This window comes from Fusarium flagelliforme (genome assembly GCF_020744385.1).
Source record: "Fusarium flagelliforme strain FIESC 12 MPI-CAGE-AA-0113 chromosome Unknown B0J16scaffold_2, whole genome shotgun sequence".
NCBI lineage: Eukaryota > Fungi > Ascomycota > Sordariomycetes > Hypocreales > Nectriaceae > Fusarium > Fusarium flagelliforme.
In genome coordinates, this window is record NW_025763504.1 from 2,840,738 (window position 1) to 2,861,924 (window position 21,187).

Here is a 21,187-nt window from a genome sequence, read left to right on the forward strand (position 1 = left end):
CGCAATGCCGAGACCCTAGTGACTTCTTTCGTGGCGGGTTGTTGGTGGATAGTAAAGTACCGCAGAGCCACCTTTTACATAGGAAGAATCCCTGAGCTGTATCCGTACATATGCAAGTTTCTTGACCTGACCTGACCTATACCACCGGCATCTATAATGTTCTATCGTCATTCGCCAACTCCCATTTGCCGATATCCGGTTCACTGGGAATATCATCTCGTGTTGAGGCTTGGCTGATGGTTATCATCTTTTCGAAGTAACGATCCATTTTCTCACATTTAACTCTTTTCGCGGGAGCTGCTTATTCTTGATAATTTGTTTTGCTAAAATTGACTCTATGCTTTGTAGTAACTTTTGAAGGCCCTATACATTATGGTATCCTAATTGAAATTTTGATGGAAACAGCTTTCTACTCTTCCATCTCATCCGCCTCAGCTGCCGCAGCAGCAACAGCAGCAGCCTCCTTCTTGGCCTTGAAGCTGGCCGCCCACTCTTGAGCCTTGGCCATCACCTTGCTTCTGCCCTTGGGGTCCATCTTCTCCTCCCAATCAGCCCAGCGTCTGAACCACTTCTCTGCCTGCTGTGGCTTCAAACCCTTAGCTCGTGTTCGGTGATCGAAGACATCACGAACGGCAGTGGGATCAGGCTCTGAAAGTCCAAGCTCGAGATCGAGACGCTGGTTCCAGAGATCGCCCTTCTTGGGGTAGCTATCGAGAAGAGCCTCGAACATGGTACGTCCACGCTCAGGCTCACCGTTAGGAGATCGGAACTCGAGAGCAGCGAAGCGGCTCATAAGGTTCTGTTGGATTTCGCTGCTCTTGGAGTTTTGGTGCTGAGATTGGCCGAGTTGCTGTGCAGCTCTGGGGAGAAGAGCACGAGCTCCAGCAGGATTATTTCTTGTAACGTGCAAGAAGTGGGCGTAGTTGAGCCAGACGCTAGGAGACTTGGCGCCGAACTTCTTGACCATTGTCTCAAACAAGGCTTCGGCATCCTGTTAATGAGTTAGTGACTGTAATCTCGCGTGATATACTTATGAAGTAGCTTACCTTGAGCTTCTCAGACTGGATGTAGATACTGGCCAGTCGCTCGTGGACTTCCTGCTGGTCGTTGTATTGGCAAGCCCGCTTGAACACCTCCTCCACAGTCTGCTTGGTTCCGTAGGCAACCTCCAAGTTGAGGTAAGCGACCCAGACGTTGAGCTTCTCGGTCTCCTCACGGATGTTGATGGTCTTGATGGCTCGCTCGGCAACCTCTCGGGCCTTGGAAAGCTCAGAGACTTGCATCTGGAAAGCCATATAAGCAATCCACAGTTCTGAGGAGTCAGGCTGTCCAAGCAACAATCGCTCGTAGTCACTAGAGGTCTGGGGACCGTTGGCGTCGAGCTCAGCAGTTCGGTCAATTTGGATCTCGTCTCTGCTTCGCTTCTTCTTCTTGGTCTTCTCGGCGTCCTTTGGCTGTTCCTCTGACTCAGACTCTGGCTCATCGAAGGGGTCAGCAGACCACTCCGACTTCTTGCCAGCACCGAGACCCTTGGACTTCTTGGTTGGTTGATCCTCCATCTCCACGTCCTCATCACTATCTTCCTCCTCGTCATCCTCGTCCTCGTCCTCGTCTTCATCTTCGTCGTCCTCCTCGTCTTCTGAGTCCGAGTCGCCAGCGTTGTCTGTTCCGAGGATTTTGAGAATAGCTTCGGTGTCGTCCATGTCAACATCGTCATCCTCACTGTCATCCTCGCCAAGGCCAACGCCCGCATCAGAGTCGTCCATATCGGTGTCGACATCCTCAAATAGCGAAGGCTTCAAGCCAAATGTGACTCGTCGCTTCTGAGCGTCAACTGATAAGACACGAGCCTTGACGGCATCGCCTTCCTTGTAAAGCTTTGTAGCGTCCTTGACAGGCTGCTCGGCCATTTGGCTGCGATGGCAGAGACCGCTGACATTGTCAGAGTCATCGATCAGGATGAAAGCACCAAACTCTTCGACCTTGCGGACCTTGCCTGTGACAACTTGGCCCTCCTTCAGATCAGTGTATCTGGTAGGAGGAGTGTAGTCCTCGTCAACAACTGAAGACTTCAAGCTCATCTCAACTTGACGAGTCTGCTTGTCAACAGAGATGATACGACCCTTGACAAGCTGATCAACCTGGAAGTTATCCTTCCATTCCTTCAGATAACGGTCTGACAGATTAGAGATCTTGACCAGGGCAGTGACCTGTCCTCCAAGGAGAATGAACAATCCCTTATCTGAGACGTTCTTGACAAATCCTCGAACAATGTCACCGGCATCGAGCTGGGACACGTCGCTGATTTCCTTGTCCTTGACTGGGAGGGTCGAGCTCATGATACGAGAAGGACGGGTGGAAAGACGAAGTCTCTTGTTGCTTGAGTCCAGCTCGACGACAGAAACACGAACGATATCACCCTTCTTCTGCTCAAGAGTGTTAATGGTATCGAAGTCGTCGGCCATATCAGGAAGATGGACGGGACCCGATACAAGCTCACTAAGCTTGACCAGGACCTGGCGCTCGTTGACCTTGGTAATGCGTCCAGGAAGAACCATATTCTGCTTGAGAGCACTCCAGGAAACGGCCTCGGATGAGTTAGACGAACGAGCTGAAAGGTCGAGACGGTTGTTGCGGGCATCTACGCCTGTCACTCTGACCTTCAAGGCCGAGCCAATGGGGAAGTTCGCCTCCAGATCGTTGAGCTGTGACAAGTCATCTGACGCCTCCATGGCGGAGATTCTACCACGAACTGAAGGGGAGAGGTTGACCCAGAGGTGCTTGGGACTAGCGTTGTTGACAAAGGCGACATGAGTGTCACCAACCTTAAGCTTCTCAAGGGAAAGGGGCTCGAAGGTCTTGGCCTCGATGTCGCTGGGCTTAGCGGTAAGTTCAAGCACAGAGTGCAGCGAACGGTGAGAAAATGGCAAGAATCGGTGATCCTTAGCACTGTGGACTCCCATCACACGGACAGAGATATTTTGGTGCTTGTTGTACTTGTCGAGGGGATCCTTAGGGTCAGGAATGTCTTCCCACTTGTCAAAGATTTGAGAAACGTCAATGCGACCCTGAACCTTGCTGTCGGCGAGTTGAACGTTGAGCTGTGTATCCTTGATAGAGGTGACCTTTGCCTTTACAATGGTTCCGAACTTGATGTCGTCTGAAGCAGCAGGCTTGTCGTTAGCCTTGCTCTTCTTGTCCAGCTCAGCAGATTCATCGTAGTCAGCGGGGGCAACTACGATACGCTGTTGACTAGGAATGACGGAAACGATCTTGACTTCGATCGACTGGTGCTTATGCATGCCAAAGTCCGGTTGCTCCTGGACGTCGGCAGCCAGTCGGCTCTTAGGAAGAAGAGCAGTCAGGGTTCCGGCAAACTGGACAAATACAGCGGTGACGGTGATGTTTCTCACAAAACCGGCAACGATCTTGCCTTCCTTGACCTTCTCGAAACTGGTAAGAAGGGTCCTGTCCTTAGCGGCGCTGATAAGGCTGGGCTTGTGGCTAAGGACAATAACACGTCGGTTGTCGTCCTTCTCAATAATGACCAGATCAGAAAGAGTCTGCCCAACGGCAATACGCTTGAGAGCATATTGGTTCTTGGAGTTTGATTTGTCAGTCAGATGACCAACAGGTAGGGTGGCCTTGAGCTGAGAATCAACGAGCTCGACAAACACTTCGTCTTCAGTCTTCTGTGTAACCTTAGCGGAGACAGTGTTGCCAAGCTGGAGCTTCTTGAGAGCGTTCTGCTTATCCAGACCGAAAGCAGAAGGGTCTTTACAGGACACGACCAGCTTTCTAGCCTCAGCCTCGACATCAAGAACGTGAATGCTGACCACCTGGCCAGGTCGGAAATGCTCCTTAGGATCCTTGATATAAGCCTCGCTCATCTCGGAGATAGGCAGGAATCCTTGAACAGTGCCGAAGAACTGGATGATGGCACCGGATGACAGGACCTTGATGATGGTACCAGGAATCTGCATGCCAACGGTGACTTCGTCGTAAGACTTAACAACAGGCGCCTCGGAGTTGACGAGAGTCTTCTTCAAGGTGAGGCGCATCTGCTTCTTGGTCAAATCGGTAGAGAGGACTCGAGCCTTGACCTTCATGCCTTGTCGGAACTTCTTCTCGGGATGCTGCAGTCGGACATCAGAAAGATGCTGCTCAGGGACGAAACCGCTGATTCCTTCTGCCACCTTGACGATCAAGCCGCTAACGCCTCGCTCGTCAACAACAACCTTCTCAATCTCGCATGTCACAACAGCGCCAATGGGAACATCCTCGAGTCTAAGATATTGCTGCTCAAGAACAGACTGTTCGAAAGATATTTGGAACAGGCCGTCGACTTCATTGTAGCCGACTACACGACCCTTGTGCTCTGAGCCAACCTTGTAAGGACCGCTTGACTCGTAAAGTGCCTCGACCTTGCCGTCCTTGACTCGAGAGATGTGGACGAATCCACTAAGACCAGGAATGCCGATATCAACAAACAGACCAATATCGGGTTCAACGTGGCGAACTGTGCAAGTCTCTACCAAAGATGAGATAGGTAGCACTTGGGTGGGGTTCTTCTTTGAGTCTGTTGACTTGGTAGGTCTCTTCTTCTCAAGAGTGGTGATGTGGGGAAGGAGAGAGATACCAAGCTTGGGCTCTCTGGCACCTGGGAAGTTGCAGATAACACGAGCTTTAGCTCTTGAACCAACCTTGTAGGCTGTGTCCAAGCTCACACCAGCTGGACCAACACCAGAGTGGATGATATCGGCTGTCACATCAAGATGACCCAAAAGCTTTCCAGACAGACCTCGTCGATCGGTGTTGGAGACAAGGACGTCGGCCATGGTACCAGGAAGGAAAGTGTTGATGGTAGTGGCGTCGGCTGGTAGATTCTTGGGGTTGCCGATCTTCTTCTGCTGGAGCGAAAGCTGTGCCATCTTGCCGTTGGCGCCCTTGCTGACAACCTGGCACAGGAATACAGCGCCGGGCTGCAATCTCTTTTCGTCAATGTTCTTGTCGACCTCGTTTCGGGACAAGAAACCACCGAGATTCTCAACACCGGTATCCATCACGAAACCACGGTCCTCGACACTGACAACTGATGCCATGACAGTAGCGTTGGGAACGACGTCGTCCTTGTCCAGACCAGTGTTGGCCTCGCTGGGTCGCAGAGAGAGTTCGATGCGTCGCTTGCCCTTTCCACCGGTGGTAGACTCCTCGACGGTGGACACCACGTAGGCTCGGAGGTACTGCCCGATAGCAAAGATTGACTTCAGATCGATACCCTCGTCGTCTTCGGCTTCCTCATCGTCATCTTCCTTGTCGGCGGTCTCCTTCTCGAGACGTTCGGTCAATTGGGGAGAGACGGCAACAATTGAGATGTGACCAGTAAGGTTGTTTGGTAATGCGACTTCGACTTCGAGGTTGTTGATTCGTGTGACCTGGGCGAGAACAAGAGATCCCTTGACCAGTTTCTAAATCAAAGTCAGTTACCAACGCAAATGTGATACCAATTGGGCAGCTTACCTTGAAGCTGAGACTCTCAACTCTGACTGCTTGTTCCTCCTCCTCCTCTCCGTTCTTCTTGCTTGGCTTCTTGTCGCTCTTCAGAGCGGTCTTGCGCTTCTTCTTCTTTTGATCTTTGCTGGCAGTGTTGAATTCCTCGTCGCGCATAGCATCAGCCTTGGCTTCGATGTGAATCTTCTTCTGCTCGAGGGGAGTAAGAATGCTGGCGCCACCTCGAGGGAACATTGGTTCCTCCTCCTTCAAGATGGAGACAACGGGAGCCTTCTCAGGCGCCTCAGCGCTCTTCTTGGGAGCGGGCTTCGCATCTTTGCCGACTTTCTCTTTTGTTGTAGGTCGGGCTTCTTTTGTATTCTTTGCTGATTTTGAAGGGGGATTGCCGCCAGGGGCGTCCTTTCTCTTGAGGTTGCTCATTGTGACAGACGTTGGCGCATCACCAACTGCTCTGTCTTTCACTGTCTAAGTTGTATACAGCTGGGTCGAAATTTTTCTTTACCTTTGTCTTATCGATAAGGTAACAGAAAAAAACTATGGAGCTCTTGTCCCGGGCCAAACTAGGCTCCACTCAAACGCAGTCCCTTCTTAGTCCGGATTACGGCGGGGCCCTGAGAAGCATCCATGGAAGTCTAGGCACGTTGGATCAACACATGACGGGCACTATGAGAGATTAGCTCTTTAATAAAGCAACAACAAACATGAAAGCTTTTAGAAAAGTTTATGAATTGAGTGAATTGTAACGCGAAGCTTAACTCAATATGGTTTCTAGAAAAAAGGCCAGGCCGAACCCCGAGGAAATGGCCATCAAGGACGACGCGCAGACCCTGGTCAGCACCTCAACAATACAGACACAGACCCCTACGTCACAATCACAGGCATCTCAGGCGTCACCTGCAGCAGAGACAGATCAAAACATCAACTCAGAGGTGCCATCAGAGCAACATATCATGGGTGGCTCTGATACTGTAGCGCGGAGAAGTAGCAAAGACGTAGGACTTCTGGTCCTTATTCAACTTGACTCCAATCTAACACACATACAGGCCCCAAGGCCGAGGAGTTGGTACGGCTCCTGGCCACGAGTTCCTAAAGCCTCGGCATCTACCTCCGTCGCGAAAGAAAATATCTTTGGAGGGACAGTAAAATCCAATAAATCCCCCGATCTGAGTCGGTACGAGGCGAAAAAGAGCGACGACAACGCCAGTATTCTAAGTACGACCGATACGATTAAGACGATGCCGAAAATTAAAGAAAACAAATCCGATGTAACGATGACCGAAGACGATGCGCAAAATAAATCGCAAAGTCAAGTCCAACCAGATGTTAAACAGTCTAGAGAGTCATCTAAGATCACAGAAAGCCAAGAGTCATCAGAAAACGCAGGGATCGCAGAAACAACAACGCATAAACCGCAAGAATCTGAGATCGGTGATGCCCAGCCTAAATCTCAGGCTGACATGCGACCCGCAGCGACCATACCACAAAACGAAGCTCAGCATCCGCCGACAACTTCATCAGGATGGCTAGGATGGTGGTCCAGAACTCCTTTCACGGAGACCCAGACAACACCAGTGCCCGACACAAGTACCCAGAAGACGACTGAGATTGAGGAGGCTACAAAGGAAGCTGACACTCCCCGGCCTGTCACTCCACCAGCTCAAACCGAACCTTTAGAACAGATGCCCTCGCCCAAAAACGCTGAAGAACCACAAACTACTTCTTGGTTTCGATATTGGTACCCTTTGAGCGAACCTACCAAAGCTCCAGAGAATAGCACAAATACCCAACAGCAACAAGAAGAGACAAGCACAAAACCGCCCTCAGAAGACGTTGCCATGACAGACTCTTCCCCTCCCGCTAAACAGAATGAGTCAACTCCCAAGAGTGGTTCCACATGGGCTTTTTGGTCTAGAGAATCACCAAAAACGAAAGAAAGTCAACCCTCACCGGAAGATGGAGAAGTGGCGGTGATGGGTGAAGGATCAGAAACGCATCCTCGACCTATGGCAGAAAGTGAGGTGTCACCGACAAAGGGTAGTGCGTTGGAGGACTCAAAAACGAAGGACACGCCAACGCCAGTCAAATCCCGATGGATGAAGAAGAAGAACAAGCGTGCCAGGCCACAGTCAATGGATCTGGACCATGCGTCGCCCTCAGCATCCGGGGCATCAACTCCTACCAGAACAGGGACCCCTACGCAAGATACCGATAAGACGCCAGCCAAGGTTGCTTCTTCTGATCAATCCATTGCTGAATCGGAGGCATCTACCAAGCTACCTGGTGGCAACCTTCTCCTGCCATCCTTCTCAAGTACTTACCACATGAAGGACAACCCATCCATCGTAAAGCAGCTGACACAGCTTCTGCTTCGCACACAGCAAGCCCCTCCCAACCATGTCTTTCGAGTGGATAAACCTCCAAAGATCAAAAAGGCCATTGCAATCGGCGTTCATGGACTATTCCCAGCAACATACTTGCGTCCCATGATTGGGCAGCCAACAGGTACATCATTACGATTCGCTGCTCTTGGAGCTGAAGGAATTCGAAGATGGGCTGAGTCTCACGGCTGTGGTGATTGTGAGATCGAGAAGGTCGCTCTTGAGGGAGAAGGAAAGATCCAAGATCGCGTGGACAATCTCTGGAAGCTCATGCTTAACTGGATTGACCATATCCGCAAGGCTGATCTCGTTCTAATTGCGTGCCACTCGCAGGGAGTTCCGGTGAGTATCATGTTGCTCGAGAAGCTCATTGATCTTGGCATTATTACCAACGCCAAAGTCGGTGTCTGTGCTATGGCTGGAGTCGCGTTGGGGCCATTCCCCGACTACAAGTCTAGCTTACTTATGGGCTCTGCTGCTGAGCTATGGGAGTTTGGGAACGCTGAGAGCGATAACTCAAAGCGTTTTGAGAACGCTCTGAAGCGTGTAGTAGACTACGGGGCTCGCGTGACATTCATTGGCAGCATTGACGACCAGCTCGTGCCAATGGAGGTAAGTTTAGCGCATTGCATGTATCTTCAAACCAGCTAACATATGTAGTCCGCGGTCTACTCACCTGCGAACCATCCCTACATCTACCGAGCTGTTTTCATCGACGGACGAGTTCACGCCCCTGACTTCATCGCTCATCTTGTCGGATTTGCCCTCAAGCTTCGCAACCTTGGTGTTTCCGACCATGGATTGATTCGCGAACTGTCCGTCCCTCTCGCTGGCTCCCTTTACTCCGGTGCCGGCCATTCTCGTCTATACTTCGATGATGCAGTGTACGATCTCGCCATTGCACATGCTCTCGAAACAGCACCTGCTGGTCCGGCACCAGCACCATGTACTATCTCCCCACGCAACGGGCCATTGACGTCTCAGAACCCATATGTCTTACCCTGGATCATGCGTGGCATCTTAGAGGAGAACTTTGTGCGTACTGAGTTAAGCAGCGAAGCCGACGAGTTGCTTAAACAGTTCGACGACTGGAAACCTACCAACAAGGCCCTTAAGGACGTCAAGTACCGCCTTGAGGCTGTGCGATCTAAACTTTGATTTGTTGAATTTGGACAACATTATGACTGGTATTACACGGCATTAGACATTACAGAATTCGAGCAGCAAGCAATTAGGCATATAGCGGATTACGATGGCGCAAATTCATACCCAGAATGGATGGAGAACAATACAATTAGGAGTTCATTGGTAGTAAGACTTTGCATAGAGAATAATTTACATTGGGGATTTTTGCTTCCCCGGTCACTTTCATTTATCTGCATTTTATACTGATATTCTTTGATTTTTAGTCTAGTAGAGTAATCGCGTGGGCTCATATAATACATATTCTCCCGATCATCATTGCCTTCCGACTCCTCATAATGCTACAACCCAATGTCCGGTATATGCTTTACAAGATATCCCACTCTATTATACACCTCCTTATTGGAGGACATCATGCAAGTGACCAACACATCATCTCTTGGCGTAATATCACGTCAAATCTACGACGAGCTGCCAAGCTTCCAGCTGTCGATGCGGTCTTGGATCTGATCCCAGCTCATGGTGTGACTGCTCACACCATAGGCCTGAGCCTCCTGCAGCACCACGGTAGGAGCACCGCTTCCACCGCCAGGATTCTTGACCTGACCACCGACAATCATAGTGGCCACACGACGGAGGTCATCCACGGTAAGGTTCTCGATGCGACGGCACATATCCTTAACAGGGATCTTACGGCCGTGGACTTGGATGGAACGGCCAAGGTCCTCGAGCTCAACCATGCGGCTCTCTAGGTTCATAAGAAGACTTGATCGCAGCTGGTTCTTCGCACGGGCAACCTCGGTCTCCTGCAGGCGTGAAAAGCCTGTCGTTAGGGTAAGGGCGCGGAGCTCCTGGCACATAACATCGAGCATAGCTGCTGTTCGACCGGGCAAGCAGCTTGCTGAGATACCGAAAAGACCAGAATCGGTGTAGGAGTGGTTGAAAGCCATGCATGACTCGACCCAGCCGTGCTGGTTCAGAACATTGGTGTATAGGCGAGAGTACATGCCCTTACCAGGTCCACCAGCAGAGAAAGAACCACCGCCACCGAGGAGAGTCTGAAGAGTGGCGAGGGCGTAAATGTCGTCGGAAGCCACGGGAAGACCTTCGAAGGCGAGGTGAATATGTGTAAAGGTAGGAAGACCGCTCAGATTAGGTGGTTGAGCGGGGAGTGAGAGGAAGCCGCCCGTATACTTGGAGGGACGTGTAATATCGTTTGAAGAGGGGAGATTGTTAAGGTTTTGAGAAGCGGGGGGTGTGTTCTTGAAGAATCGTGAAAGAAGACCGGGTGATGATTGGGGTGATGAAGAGGCGGAGGATGCGCTGGCTTCGCTATCTGAGAGTTCACTCTCGCTTGTCTCTGAACCGGTCGTCTCCGAGATCTGCTGTGTGCCCTTCTGCATATCGCCGAAGAACTTTTCTGTCAGTCGGACAGCCTCGTTGTGTTCAACTCCAGCATATGCGACAACCATTCTCTCAGGTCGGTAAAAGAGATCCCGGTACGCCATAACAGTGTTTCTGTCGATAGCACCTAACCTCTCCTCCGGGCACAGCAGCGGGTTTCCAAGAGTGTTATCCTTAAACGCAGCAGTGTGCACCAACTCAGGCAAGATAAGCTCAGGCTTGCTCCAGATCTCTCGAATCTCATATCGGGCTGTCTCAATCTGCTCTGCAACTTCCAAGTCGGTAATCTGAGGGTCGCGGATCGTCTCGGCGAGGAGTTCGATAGTTGGTGGAACGGCATTGTTAAAGGTAGCGGCTTGATACATCATGCTCTCTCGCGACGAGGCACACTGGATGTTTCCTCCCAGAGCTTCGACCTGCTCGAGCATATCGTCTGCGGAGCGCTTCGATGTAGACTTGAAAGCGAGTCGGTCCATAATATGGGATACACCGCGGAGGGAGTTATTTTCGAATCGTGAGCCACCTTCGATATAAACGCCTACACCGGCAAAGGATCCGGGAAGGGCTTCTGACGCAACTCGTAGGCCATTGGGAAGTGTTGTGACTCGGTCCAATTCTGTAGGATCCTATCTTTTATTAGCAAAAGCATTCCCGCCTGATAGCGTCTTTCCAAACATACCTTTTCAATGCCCTTCACCTTAACAGTAGCCATAGACCTCCGCGCCGAGGAGAGCTTGGAAGCCTGGCCCAAGACTTTCGAGCACGAGGCCCGAGCCTTTGTAGGCAGGCCAGCGCTGAATTGACGAAGCATTATGATATGGTACGCCAGCTAAGAAGAAAAAACAAGGTGAAATACTAAAATTTCCAACCCAATTTCCAACAAATGCTTGCTTGAAGGTATCGTCGCTGGCGAATGAGTTTGCGACTGACTAAAGCCGTCGAAATTTAGCACGCACCCCGGCCCTGTCCGCCCGCACTCGGCGATTAGGCCGGATCATCTCGGTGCCGGGAGCAGCGGGCATGATGACATAATGTCTTGTATGGACAAGACAATCTGGACGGAGGAAGCGAAAACAATTATATTTCGATGATAGAAATTTACAGAAGTACTGAGACTTTGTTACATTTCCCAAGACGTCATTCGGAAATGCTGGAATGCAGGGTCCAGGTGGAAATACGGGAAGGAGGCACAACATCTCGGTCTTGAGTTCAAACAAAGTTTGTCCCATGAGTCTATCATGACTCCCAGCCATGATGCCAATAGATGGATGGCACATGTCATGACTTATTCAAACGGGATATTACAATGTGTGCAGTAATTTACGCATGATAGGCAAGTCTATTCATTAACTCCTACTCATGGGCCCTTGTCTTGGCCAGTTGCATCCTACGCTATAAACCTTCGCTTCACTCACTACCCTGTCTAAATCTCCTTCATATGTCGCTTGAGATCAAATCGGATAAACAACGCTGTGCACAAAAATGCGTAATCAAGTCCCACACTGTCTTCTACTACAGGTGGCTGTATATAAAAAGAACTCCATCAACGCCTCTGCTGCCATGAAAGTCAGGACAAACCAACAGAACGCCATATATATGTGTAAAGAGTATTTCTCCACATACCACCTCATAACCGAACACCAATCAAGCAGCCCCTAAGTGCAAAGTACTTTTGAGTAATACACTTTATTGTGGACGGACTGTGGTCTCGTTGTCGCTCGCCTCTGGCTGTGCTGCGGCGTCTATGCTGGTCATCTCGCCTTCTGTGGCGCTGACTGTACGGCCGGCACTACCATCAAAAACCCAGGGTCCGACATTATTTCGAGGAGTAATTGGTCCCTCGGCGCCGCCTGGGGGAGATGGCGTTCGACTGTCGCCGAGCCGACTGCTTCGGGCGCCTGAGACGGATCTGATAGGCAAAGGCTCAGAGACCGCATGGTTGGCTTCGTTTCTTTGCGGAGTTTCGGGCGTGATGTTAACTGTGAGGTCCATGTGATCGCTGTCGACAGTGTTCGATCGCTCGGGTGTCGATATTCCAGAATCAGCTGCGGGAGGTGCTGTGTCTGTCTCTGGCTCAGTGTCAACTTGGGCTGGTGTCGAGGCTTCGGCCTCAGCCTCGTTCTTCATTTGCTGCCATTCTTCGGCCAGTTCGTCGACATCGGCTTCCAGATCGGCACCGGCACGGCAGTTGGGGCATATGAAAATGGGATATTGAGGAGAGTTGAGTAGTGATCGCACACACTTAAAATGCCATGTGTGCGAGCAAGGTGCCACGAATAAAGACTGGCAGGGCTATGGAGTATTGTCAGTAAAATGAACCAGCATCTGTCATTAACGGAAGTCTTACAGCAATAGAGCTCAGACAAATAGAGCAATCTTGAGAGCTGGTACCAGCGACTCCACTGGATGCCATCGTCTGCAGTCTCTTGTGCGCAGCCATACTTTGCAATTGGTCAGCATTCAACAGTATGTGTAGAAACGGCCAGGCGTTGACTTACTTAAAAGTATTAAGCTTATTTTGCCATCCACGGTTAAGTTCGAGGCGCATCTTGACACATCGAAAGATCATTTCCTCTCCTCCCTTGAAGTCAATTCCGAGCTGCACGATATCGCCATCGTTGACTGGGAACGCTTTACTCTCTTGCGAAGGTGGGCTCAAACGAATATGATTCAAAAATGTGCCGGAAGAGCTCTTGACATCCTTGATATACCATTTTCCATCCTCATACCAAAATTCGCAGTGTCGGCGACTGACAACCTTGCTCTTAAAACCGACAGGCGCCGCTGACGGTTGGTTTCCAGGCATGTTAGACATGGAATGGCTGTCGCGCTCCGAGTAGCGACCAACGCGAATCTTCTCGGAACCCGTAGGCAAAGTCCTAGAAATGGGGGGGAATGTCAGGGATGGGCGTGTAGATCGCGGGTCGTAGTAGGCTGAAAGTCGAATTGACGGTGTAGTCTCGGGGGTTGATGAGCCCCCTTCGCCAGTGGTCCCCGATCGTGATCTCGTCATGGTAGGCTGATCTTGGTTCATGTCGGCGGTAGCAGTTTGAGGGTCTGCGGCAGTCGATGATTCTGCTACAGCGTTGGCGGGGTCGTTGACGTCGGAAGAAGCCACAGAGCCAGGTGCGGGCGCAATAGGGGATGCAGTAGAAGAATTGGCAGCGACAGGAGCGGCAGAAGCAGGTGCAGAAGTAGGCGGCAGGGCAGGTATCGAAGTTGTGGTGGCCGCTGATGTCAAATTCCTCACGGGATCGGGTGTCGAACTGACGAGGGTCAAGTGGTTGTTGTTTTGGCTCTGGGCTCCAGTGGATGGTCCACTCGTGGTAGGCGAATGGCTGAGAGATCGCGTGAGGCTAGAGGCGTGTCGGTTGGGGGACGTGCTGCGTGCACTTGCTGTTCCAGTGCCTGGGCCTGATCCAGAGCTGTGGTGACTATCGCGCGAAAGAAGATGGTTTTGTGTATAGTTGCGCAAGTAGCTAAGACCTCGGAGACGACTGGGTCTCGAGGTCGAAGTAGACGATGACTGTGTAGGGCCCGTAGGCGTTGAAACAACTGGCTGAGTAAACATGATGAGGGAGGGATGAAGTCAGGCAGCCAAAAAAGACACCAGGAAAAAGGAAATAATGAGCAGGTGAGTTATGTACAGGGACCTGTTTTAGGTAGGTGCCTGCAAGGGTGTAGTAGGTGGGCAACTTTCAGGCAACTAAAAGGCGAGAAAGAGGAAAGGAATTTGCCAATGGAGATACAAAATGGCAAGACAATGGTATTTGAGCAATTCTAAGCCGAAGCCAAGGAAAGGTAAAGGCAAGGCGCTTCCGAGAAAGGGAGAGAAGCAGAATGCGGCGCAATTGTACTTTGTAAAGAGGCGAAGCTTAATTCCAATCTAGCCCTTGCTTTGGGTGACTGATCAAGTGTCGTCTGGTCTGGTCTTGTCTGATCTTGTCTCGTCTTGCCTTGTTTCCTGTTGTCTTTGTTTGGTTTGGTTCTTTTTGACTGAAGACGGCGATGTGACTGAAACCTCAGCTGAGACAGAGACTTGGTTGGCGTTGGAACAAAAACGTATTCGATACGACGGGAACGGTTATGGGAGGTAAAAAGGGTCTTATGACGAGACGGTTTGGCGGTAGGGGCGTGGCAAGAGTTAATAATATTACTCAGGCTATCGATCCGCTTACAAAGGCCGGAGAGAGACGGAGAGAAAAAGGGAAGGGGTCTCTCGTTTATGTATACGAATAGACTAGGTTGTTGGACGGGAAGTTGAATTGGCTTTGGCTTAATTCTTGTGATTGATTGATGTCTTGCAGATCGGTTCTAGACTTGGGGGGCGATGGTTCGTTCCGCGGCGGAGGTTAACAAGCACAAAAAAGAGGCGGCAGACGGGGAAGGGAGGGATTCTATTCCGGCGCAGATTCCGACATTGACAAGATGACAGGAAAAGCAATGACAGAAAGAGAATCAGAGTCAGAGGAGAAGAAGGATGTGAAAAGAAGAAGGAACTTGAACCTGGTCTATGAATGAATGGAGCTGGAGGTTGGGCTTGATGAGTTCATTTAGGTTCCTTGGCCTGCCCGGCTCAGTACAGTACAGCAGTAGGCCCGGTAGGCAAGTACAGTAGAAAAACATTAGAATAGTGGAGTGGCGGCGATAGGCACGTATTTCGCACAGAGCGAATCGCTCAAGACCGGGGGCGTAAACAGGGGTTCTAAAGCTGCTGACAGGGGAGGTCACCTTGATTTGTTCTAGCGGCCCTCCTCCACTCCCACAGTTTGTCGGTACCCCTGTAATGACATCCGCAACGACCAGAAAGAGGTCCAAGGAACGTCAAAAAGGCCAAGGAAACTACGTAATAACAGCCCGAGAAGACAATAATTAAAAAAGGGCTGGGTATCATGAATTGACAGCTTTCCTGTTCCTAGAAGAAGACGGTATTGATGGTACCTTACAGAAATCCACTCCCCATTTACTTCTGCCCAACCTTGACTCTACTGTACAGAGATGGAGTGAGAGGTAGGACTAAAGTTACAGTTAGTGTCTTCCCCTCACTAGCGGGCAATCAAGAATCAACTAACAGAAACAATAACAAGGGTTTTAACTGGACAATCAAGCAGTTCATGGAGATAACCATCAAGATCACGCACTGCAAGCAGCCAAGTGATCAGGCCTGCAGTTAAACGTGATTCGGTCTGGTCGTTCTAGAGCTGTTGTCTTGTCTGTGACTCTGGCTCTTGGCAAGAAAAAGCAGGGTCCATTACAGTATTGGACTTGGAGATAGACTGCGGATCCCGATCCCTTCTTGCAGTGGCCAAATACTTCTGTGTACTTGCAAATCTCTGTGAACCCTCAGACCCTGAGCTCGGATAACTTTCATCTCATCATGAAAGATCCCTTTAAGGACGTAATATGCACTGATCTGACCTCCCTGCTCTCAACCTGGTAATAGGAACTCCACAATATCCATCATGACATGACATGACATCCATACTTGATTTTCCATCTTCATCCAACACCGCAGAATATCCCCAGCTCCAAGACATTTCCCACAATTCTTCTTTCAATGTTGTATCTTCCCCTTCCCCTATCGCTCTTCTTCATTTCTATCGTATTATACCCACTTCAGCCTTAGAGCTTCACTTCAACTCAAGCGCCTCTCACATGTTTCTAGAAAAACAAAAACAGGAATCCTTCTTTCAACCGTTTTTTTCTCCCTCTACAAAGTCCCGTCGGCTGAGGCTTAAACTCAAGCTACACCTCAAACTTTTCGGAGATTCATGCTAGTGATGTACAGTGAGTGTCCGCCACCGCCAGACGCTTCGAGACCATCGGACCATGGCCCAATGAGGAAGATGGGCTTGAAGCTTACTACACAAATAAACCTCAATAGCAAAAAGGGGGTGTTTGAGCTGAAACTGGAGATTCTCACTCAAGTCTCACGATGATGATAATAATAATCTTCAAAAAGTCTCCGAGTTTGTGATACAGAATCACTGTATTAGTGTACGTATCGACTGTCCATTGTAACACTCCAGCTACTGCCGAAGTCATCCCCGCATCGGAGCCAGAATGTAACCCATGATATCATCATCCTACCCTCCATTCTACAGCGGTAGTTGTCACTGTACGTAGCGAAGGTATTTCTTTTCTTCAGCTTGTCATGCGTTTCGGGACTTCCCGATCAAACAACGTTATCTAAACTCACGTGCAACCTTGATTTAATTGCGCATCGTCCCACTCTCATGAGACATGACTCTTCTCAGGGTCTGTCACGAGACCATGCTAGTTCATCACGCGAAGCTGTCCTGGGGTCGTTATAAAACGGCTGCAGACATTTTTACATTCCAGTCACTACCGGGGTTATACTGAGGAGTTTAACTATGACGCCGCAAAGAACCATTCAGAAGACATGGAAACATTTCTACTTGCTTTTAACTATGCAGCCACTGCAATCAATGGCTGACTCCACTGGGCTAGGGCACCAAACACATATAAGATCAAATCACAGTGTTACTCAGTAGTGGTGACAGGTGGGCACAATGGCTGATCCAAGTCCAGATATATGATTGTCATGAAAGTGCGGTGAAAGGATAAGCTGTATGCGTCTAAGAAATTACTACCCACGCGGGTATACCTAACTCTACTTCTTGAAAACCGACTGACCCAACCGCTCGATCTCTCTTCCTTCCTGTGTCGTCCTTCCTGCTTCCTCCAGAATCCTCTCCCACGATTCGCTGTCCTTGAGTCTCACAGCTTCTTGCGCTGCTTTAACACGCATGCCACACTTCTCATACATGGTGATTGTCTCTCCAGTTTCGACTCCTGTGCATTTGGGTATGAAAACAGATGCTACCCTTGGGTTACCAGCTTGGAGAGTGAGGTTAAAGAAGGGCTACAGTCTGTTAGTTCCGAATATCATCTTCTAGATCTTCAATGATAACTCACCTCCCAGCCAATGGGGCTCCTCCTCGTCTTGGAGATCTCCTCGATCTCGCTCCAGTCTCGTTTAGCTACTAGTGCTCGTAATCTGCAGGAACAAGGTTAGTCGTTGATAAGCATCGCTCCCGATAGCATGGGGCTGCTGGGGAGGAGGTCCACATACCGAATCCACCACGCCACTTTCTCAGGGACCTTGAACTCGCTCTGGATCTTCTTGGCCCGTCCCTGGTATCCTAGTCGAATGAGCTTAAACATGGTCTCGTTCACGCTTAGCCCCGTAAAGGTATCTGTCAGGTCCCGATCAAAGGCTTCCTGCATACGTAGCAGAGTAGTGGCTTCCTTCAAAGCGTGAACCTCGAACGATGACTCCTTCGAATCGGCCAGCAGTTTTGCTGCCAGAGCCAACTTGTCGGACGTTGTACGAGCGTCAGGCTGCTTGAGTGATTCTCGAATAAAGACATTGGCACCATCTGTTCGTCGGTCGTCTTGGTAAAAGAGATCTTTGAGCAATGTATTGTCACCCTCCTCCATGGCCAACGCCTCCACGAGAGCTGTTGCCGTAGGTCGTGCATTGATCACCCTGAAAAAAGCAGCAAGAGGGAGCTTTTTCCTGAGCTGCAACAAAACCGTGAGTATGAGGTCTGTATCACCACTCTCGATGGCCTTGTCAAGAGCAAGCTCATCCTCCTCCATGCTTAGGAGGAGTGGAACTTGTCTGCCACCACGGGGCTCATGGTTAAGAAGCTCCGTGGCAAGTCGTCCGCGCCCTTCTTGGTATGCTGCACGCGCAATCTCTTCGAAAGATATTCCAGGCTTGCCGGACAGTCTCTCCACGATCAACCGACAGATGGTGTCATCATCCTCGCCTCCCACGCGAACCTTGCTTGATGCCCAGTGCACATAGATTCTGTCTGTAGGTAGCTTGAGATAACCTGCAATCTTCAAGGCGAGAAGGTACTCATGTCGGTTTAGGAGTCGCCGGATAAGAGACTCTGGCGTCAAGCGGTGGTACTGCTCAAATGACAGAGGCATTCCAATTTCGTAATATCGAACAGCATTTAGTACACGCAAAGTCTCGCACATATCAACAAAGTCGTCGCTGTTGTAGATATCAAGCACAGACTTGCCAAATGAGGCAGCCTTTAGCAGACGTTTCTGCCAGTGCGTATCGTATTCGCGTCCAGCCGCATTGACACAGGTGTCAACGGCTCCCGTAAGGTTAGGTCGTATTAGTTGGATGTAATCATCAGCTTTTGGGGACTGAAGCTCCAGTTGGCCTACAGCATCAAGCAAAATCGAGGCCGGTGATGAATCCGAAGATTGGCCAAAGACTTCAAGAGTGTCTCGTGGCACTCTTTCCAAGAACTCGCAGAAGTCGTTCGTGATTAAGCGAGCACCATCGTGCTCTACAAGGTGTTAGCATTGTGCTTCGAGAAGATGGAGATACATACCAGAAACTACATGCACTCGCGTGCTGTCATAGATATAAGAAGAAGAAGCATCGCCAGGTCCAATGATGTGCACTTCATCCTCCCAAGCAATTAACGCATCAGAACCACACCACTCGACGTATAAAGGCGGTGTCTGCGAGTTTGAGTCGTGTTCGAACAGCCGCTCCTGGAAATCACTCGATATGACATGAGCTTTCCCGTTTTTAGCATAAAGATTCACATAGCGTCCATCGGGAGAAACACTGATGTGACTGAAAGGACCAATATCGAGGAAGCGATCTTCGCAGTCCGTAGCATCAACGACGTAAACCGTCTTATCGACACTCAGCAACACTTCGACAGACCTTGATAGTGTGTGATTTGGTGAGATGATTGACCATGCGTGAATTTCGGCTTCCGGTGTCTGCGCAAGGGCCTTAGGTCGAGGCTCGGTATAGGAAGAAACTGTGATAAGAGTATTGTTTCCCAAAAGTGCTACCATGCCATGGTCATAGAAACTGTGGCTTGTTAGTTATGAGTCCAGTACAGATATCTGGCAGACATACCGGCACGACTCAACACTATAGTTGTCGGCACCATGTCCGAGGGAGAACTGTGTGAAGTCTCCTTGCAGATCATAACAACGGACAGTACCGTCAGCAGTAACGACTAACAAAGTCTCATCCTCGGACCAACCAAGTCCCTTGATGCTTCCTTTATCCCAAGGAATACTGCGCAGCTTCTTTCCAGCAAGACTGTAAATATCGATTGCTGGTTTCGCTGACCGCCCAGGCTGATATGCCAGGAGCTTTGTGTCGTCGCGCCATAATGCTAGGAGGCTGGTCAGCTATGCTCATCAAGACTCCGACTCATCATGAGAAGTAAGCAGCTCATGATAAATGAACCATATCGCATATAGCTTCATCACTCACCTAATGCTCCAGCATATGGAGCTCCGGCGACAATATAATTATCCAAGTCGAGATCTTGGTCAAACACAGCTGTATACTGCTGTGTCTTGCGGAACCATCTGTCCCCGACACTCTCCCAATCAGCTCTCGCGTGAAGCGTGTCCATCTTGCATTTATCTCATGTTGTTACAAGCTCTTAATTTGTGGTGTAGAGGAGATAACAATTGTGCTTACAGCTGGAGACCAAAGCTTCAGCTGTGCACTACAGTAAAGTATCAATGAGACAGGGAGCTTGGGTGCTGGCTGCATCATACCGTCGGACGCAGGTGGAGGTTGCTAGGCGTCCATGATACGGCTATTCTCCGGCTGGGATTAGCGGTCGGGTAGTTCCTTGTCCCGCTAATTTTAGGTTGCTTTTGGCGGTTGCATCATCTCTCACATGGCAGCCTCAAATGAGCGGTGCAAGTCATTCTTTCATAATTCACTCCATCCATCAAACTTTTCCATCAACAGTCCTTCTCCGTTATCTTATTGAGAAGCTGTCTTTAATAAAATGCCTAACTGGCGTGACCAGTATCTCTCTGGCATCAAAGATGCAGAGCTTAATACTCCAGTTAACATGGAGCTTGTTCAGACATGTGCGTATAAATCAACCCCACCCAAACCCCTCCTTCAATATGCGACATGGCATCGCGTGAGGGACGACGACAATATGTACGAGACTAACAATGCTCCCCAGGCTCGCAGATGGCAGATCGCATATCTGCTCTAGAAGGAGAAAAGAATACATTAGAAGCGCTGGTCGCAAATCGTGGCAAAACGACCGCGCAATCCGCCGAACCTTCGACAAACGATCCCGGCGTAGCACAGCTGAAACAAGACCTCGCGGAAGCTCTTCGATCGAAAGGTGTCACCGAGAAACGATTGCGTGCGAGCGAAGAAGAGTTGATGCAACTGCGATCAAAGCACAAGGCCGATACGAAATCGATACGAGACCTCACAGCCGATAAGCACAGTCTTACCACTAGGCTCAAAGATCGGGAATACGAGTTGAGGGAAAAGCGCAAATTCATTGAGGTGCGTACTGGATCCGAAGCCCCGTGGGTTTATACTGACGCCGGCATCAGGATGTTCAAGATGAGATGATTGCTCTGAATTTGCAAGTGTCGATGGCCGAGAAAGAAAGAGACAAGGTCAAGAAGGAAAACAAGGAACTTATTGACCGGTGGATGAAGAGGATGGCGCAAGAAGCAGATGCCATGAATCTTGCCAACGAGCCCTTCTTCGAAAAAGGACGATAATCGACCATTCATTAAGGTCAACAGCAAACGGCCAAAGTCAGTCTAAGGGATAACAACGCTCGATATCACGAAAAACAAAGTGCTATATGGAGTATCCTGTAAGCCCGAACATATCCTCATACACATCGCTGATGTATGCCCGTCTTCCAACCCAATCTTTCCTTTACCATACTCTT

At 49.9% G+C, this 21,187-nt stretch overlaps 6 protein-coding genes across 6 annotated transcripts; 2 read left to right on the forward strand and 4 right to left on the reverse strand.

The window, feature by feature from the left end:
* Positions 1 to 123: 123 nt before the first annotated feature.
* B0J16DRAFT_282434 (uncharacterized protein) lies at positions 124 to 6,148 on the reverse strand. Its single transcript, XM_046123963.1, has 3 exons — positions 5,521 to 6,148; positions 1,047 to 5,468; positions 124 to 991 (listed from the first exon to the last, which is right to left on the reverse strand). Exons 1-3 carry the CDS (start codon positions 5,929 to 5,931, stop codon positions 410 to 412), a joined length of 5,415 nt encoding a protein of 1,804 aa, XP_045986565.1. The 5' UTR covers positions 5,932 to 6,148; the 3' UTR covers positions 124 to 409.
* A 20-nt stretch (positions 6,149 to 6,168) lies between these two features.
* B0J16DRAFT_411347 (uncharacterized protein) lies at positions 6,169 to 9,260 on the forward strand. The gene is made up of 3 exons (XM_046133223.1): positions 6,169 to 6,503; positions 6,555 to 8,501; positions 8,550 to 9,260. The coding sequence occupies exons 1-3, from the start codon at positions 6,273 to 6,275 to the stop codon at positions 9,045 to 9,047; spliced, it is 2,676 nt and encodes an 891-aa protein (XP_045986566.1). The 5' UTR covers positions 6,169 to 6,272; the 3' UTR covers positions 9,048 to 9,260.
* A 10-nt stretch (positions 9,261 to 9,270) lies between these two features.
* Positions 9,271 to 11,436, reverse strand: B0J16DRAFT_333483 (peptidase M16 inactive domain-containing protein). The gene is made up of 2 exons (XM_046126835.1): positions 11,116 to 11,436; positions 9,271 to 11,062 (listed from the first exon to the last, which is right to left on the reverse strand). The coding sequence occupies exons 1-2, from the start codon at positions 11,245 to 11,247 to the stop codon at positions 9,494 to 9,496; spliced, it is 1,701 nt and encodes a 566-aa protein (XP_045986567.1). The 5' UTR covers positions 11,248 to 11,436; the 3' UTR covers positions 9,271 to 9,493.
* A 686-nt stretch (positions 11,437 to 12,122) lies between these two features.
* On the reverse strand, positions 12,123 to 14,007 carry B0J16DRAFT_263688 (uncharacterized protein; the record flags this gene model as incomplete). Its single annotated transcript, XM_046123333.1, has 3 exons — positions 12,123 to 12,728; positions 12,784 to 12,877; positions 12,935 to 14,007. The coding sequence occupies 3 exons, from the start codon at positions 14,005 to 14,007 to the stop codon at positions 12,123 to 12,125; spliced, it is 1,773 nt and encodes a 590-aa protein (XP_045986568.1).
* A 2,787-nt stretch (positions 14,008 to 16,794) lies between these two features.
* On the reverse strand, positions 16,795 to 20,154 carry B0J16DRAFT_333486 (Vps16, N-terminal region-domain-containing protein). Its single transcript, XM_046126836.1, has 6 exons — positions 19,732 to 20,154; positions 19,366 to 19,630; positions 18,821 to 19,317; positions 17,533 to 18,775; positions 17,376 to 17,457; positions 16,795 to 17,322 (listed from the first exon to the last, which is right to left on the reverse strand). The coding sequence occupies exons 1-6, from the start codon at positions 19,874 to 19,876 to the stop codon at positions 17,071 to 17,073; spliced, it is 2,484 nt and encodes an 827-aa protein (XP_045986569.1). The 5' UTR covers positions 19,877 to 20,154; the 3' UTR covers positions 16,795 to 17,070.
* A 15-nt stretch (positions 20,155 to 20,169) lies between these two features.
* Positions 20,170 to 21,113, forward strand: B0J16DRAFT_64285 (autophagy-related protein 16). Its single transcript, XM_046134221.1, has 3 exons — positions 20,170 to 20,348; positions 20,450 to 20,787; positions 20,838 to 21,113. Exons 1-3 carry the CDS (start codon positions 20,264 to 20,266, stop codon positions 21,009 to 21,011), a joined length of 597 nt encoding a protein of 198 aa, XP_045986570.1. The 5' UTR covers positions 20,170 to 20,263; the 3' UTR covers positions 21,012 to 21,113.
* The last annotated feature ends 74 nt before the right edge of the window (positions 21,114 to 21,187 follow it).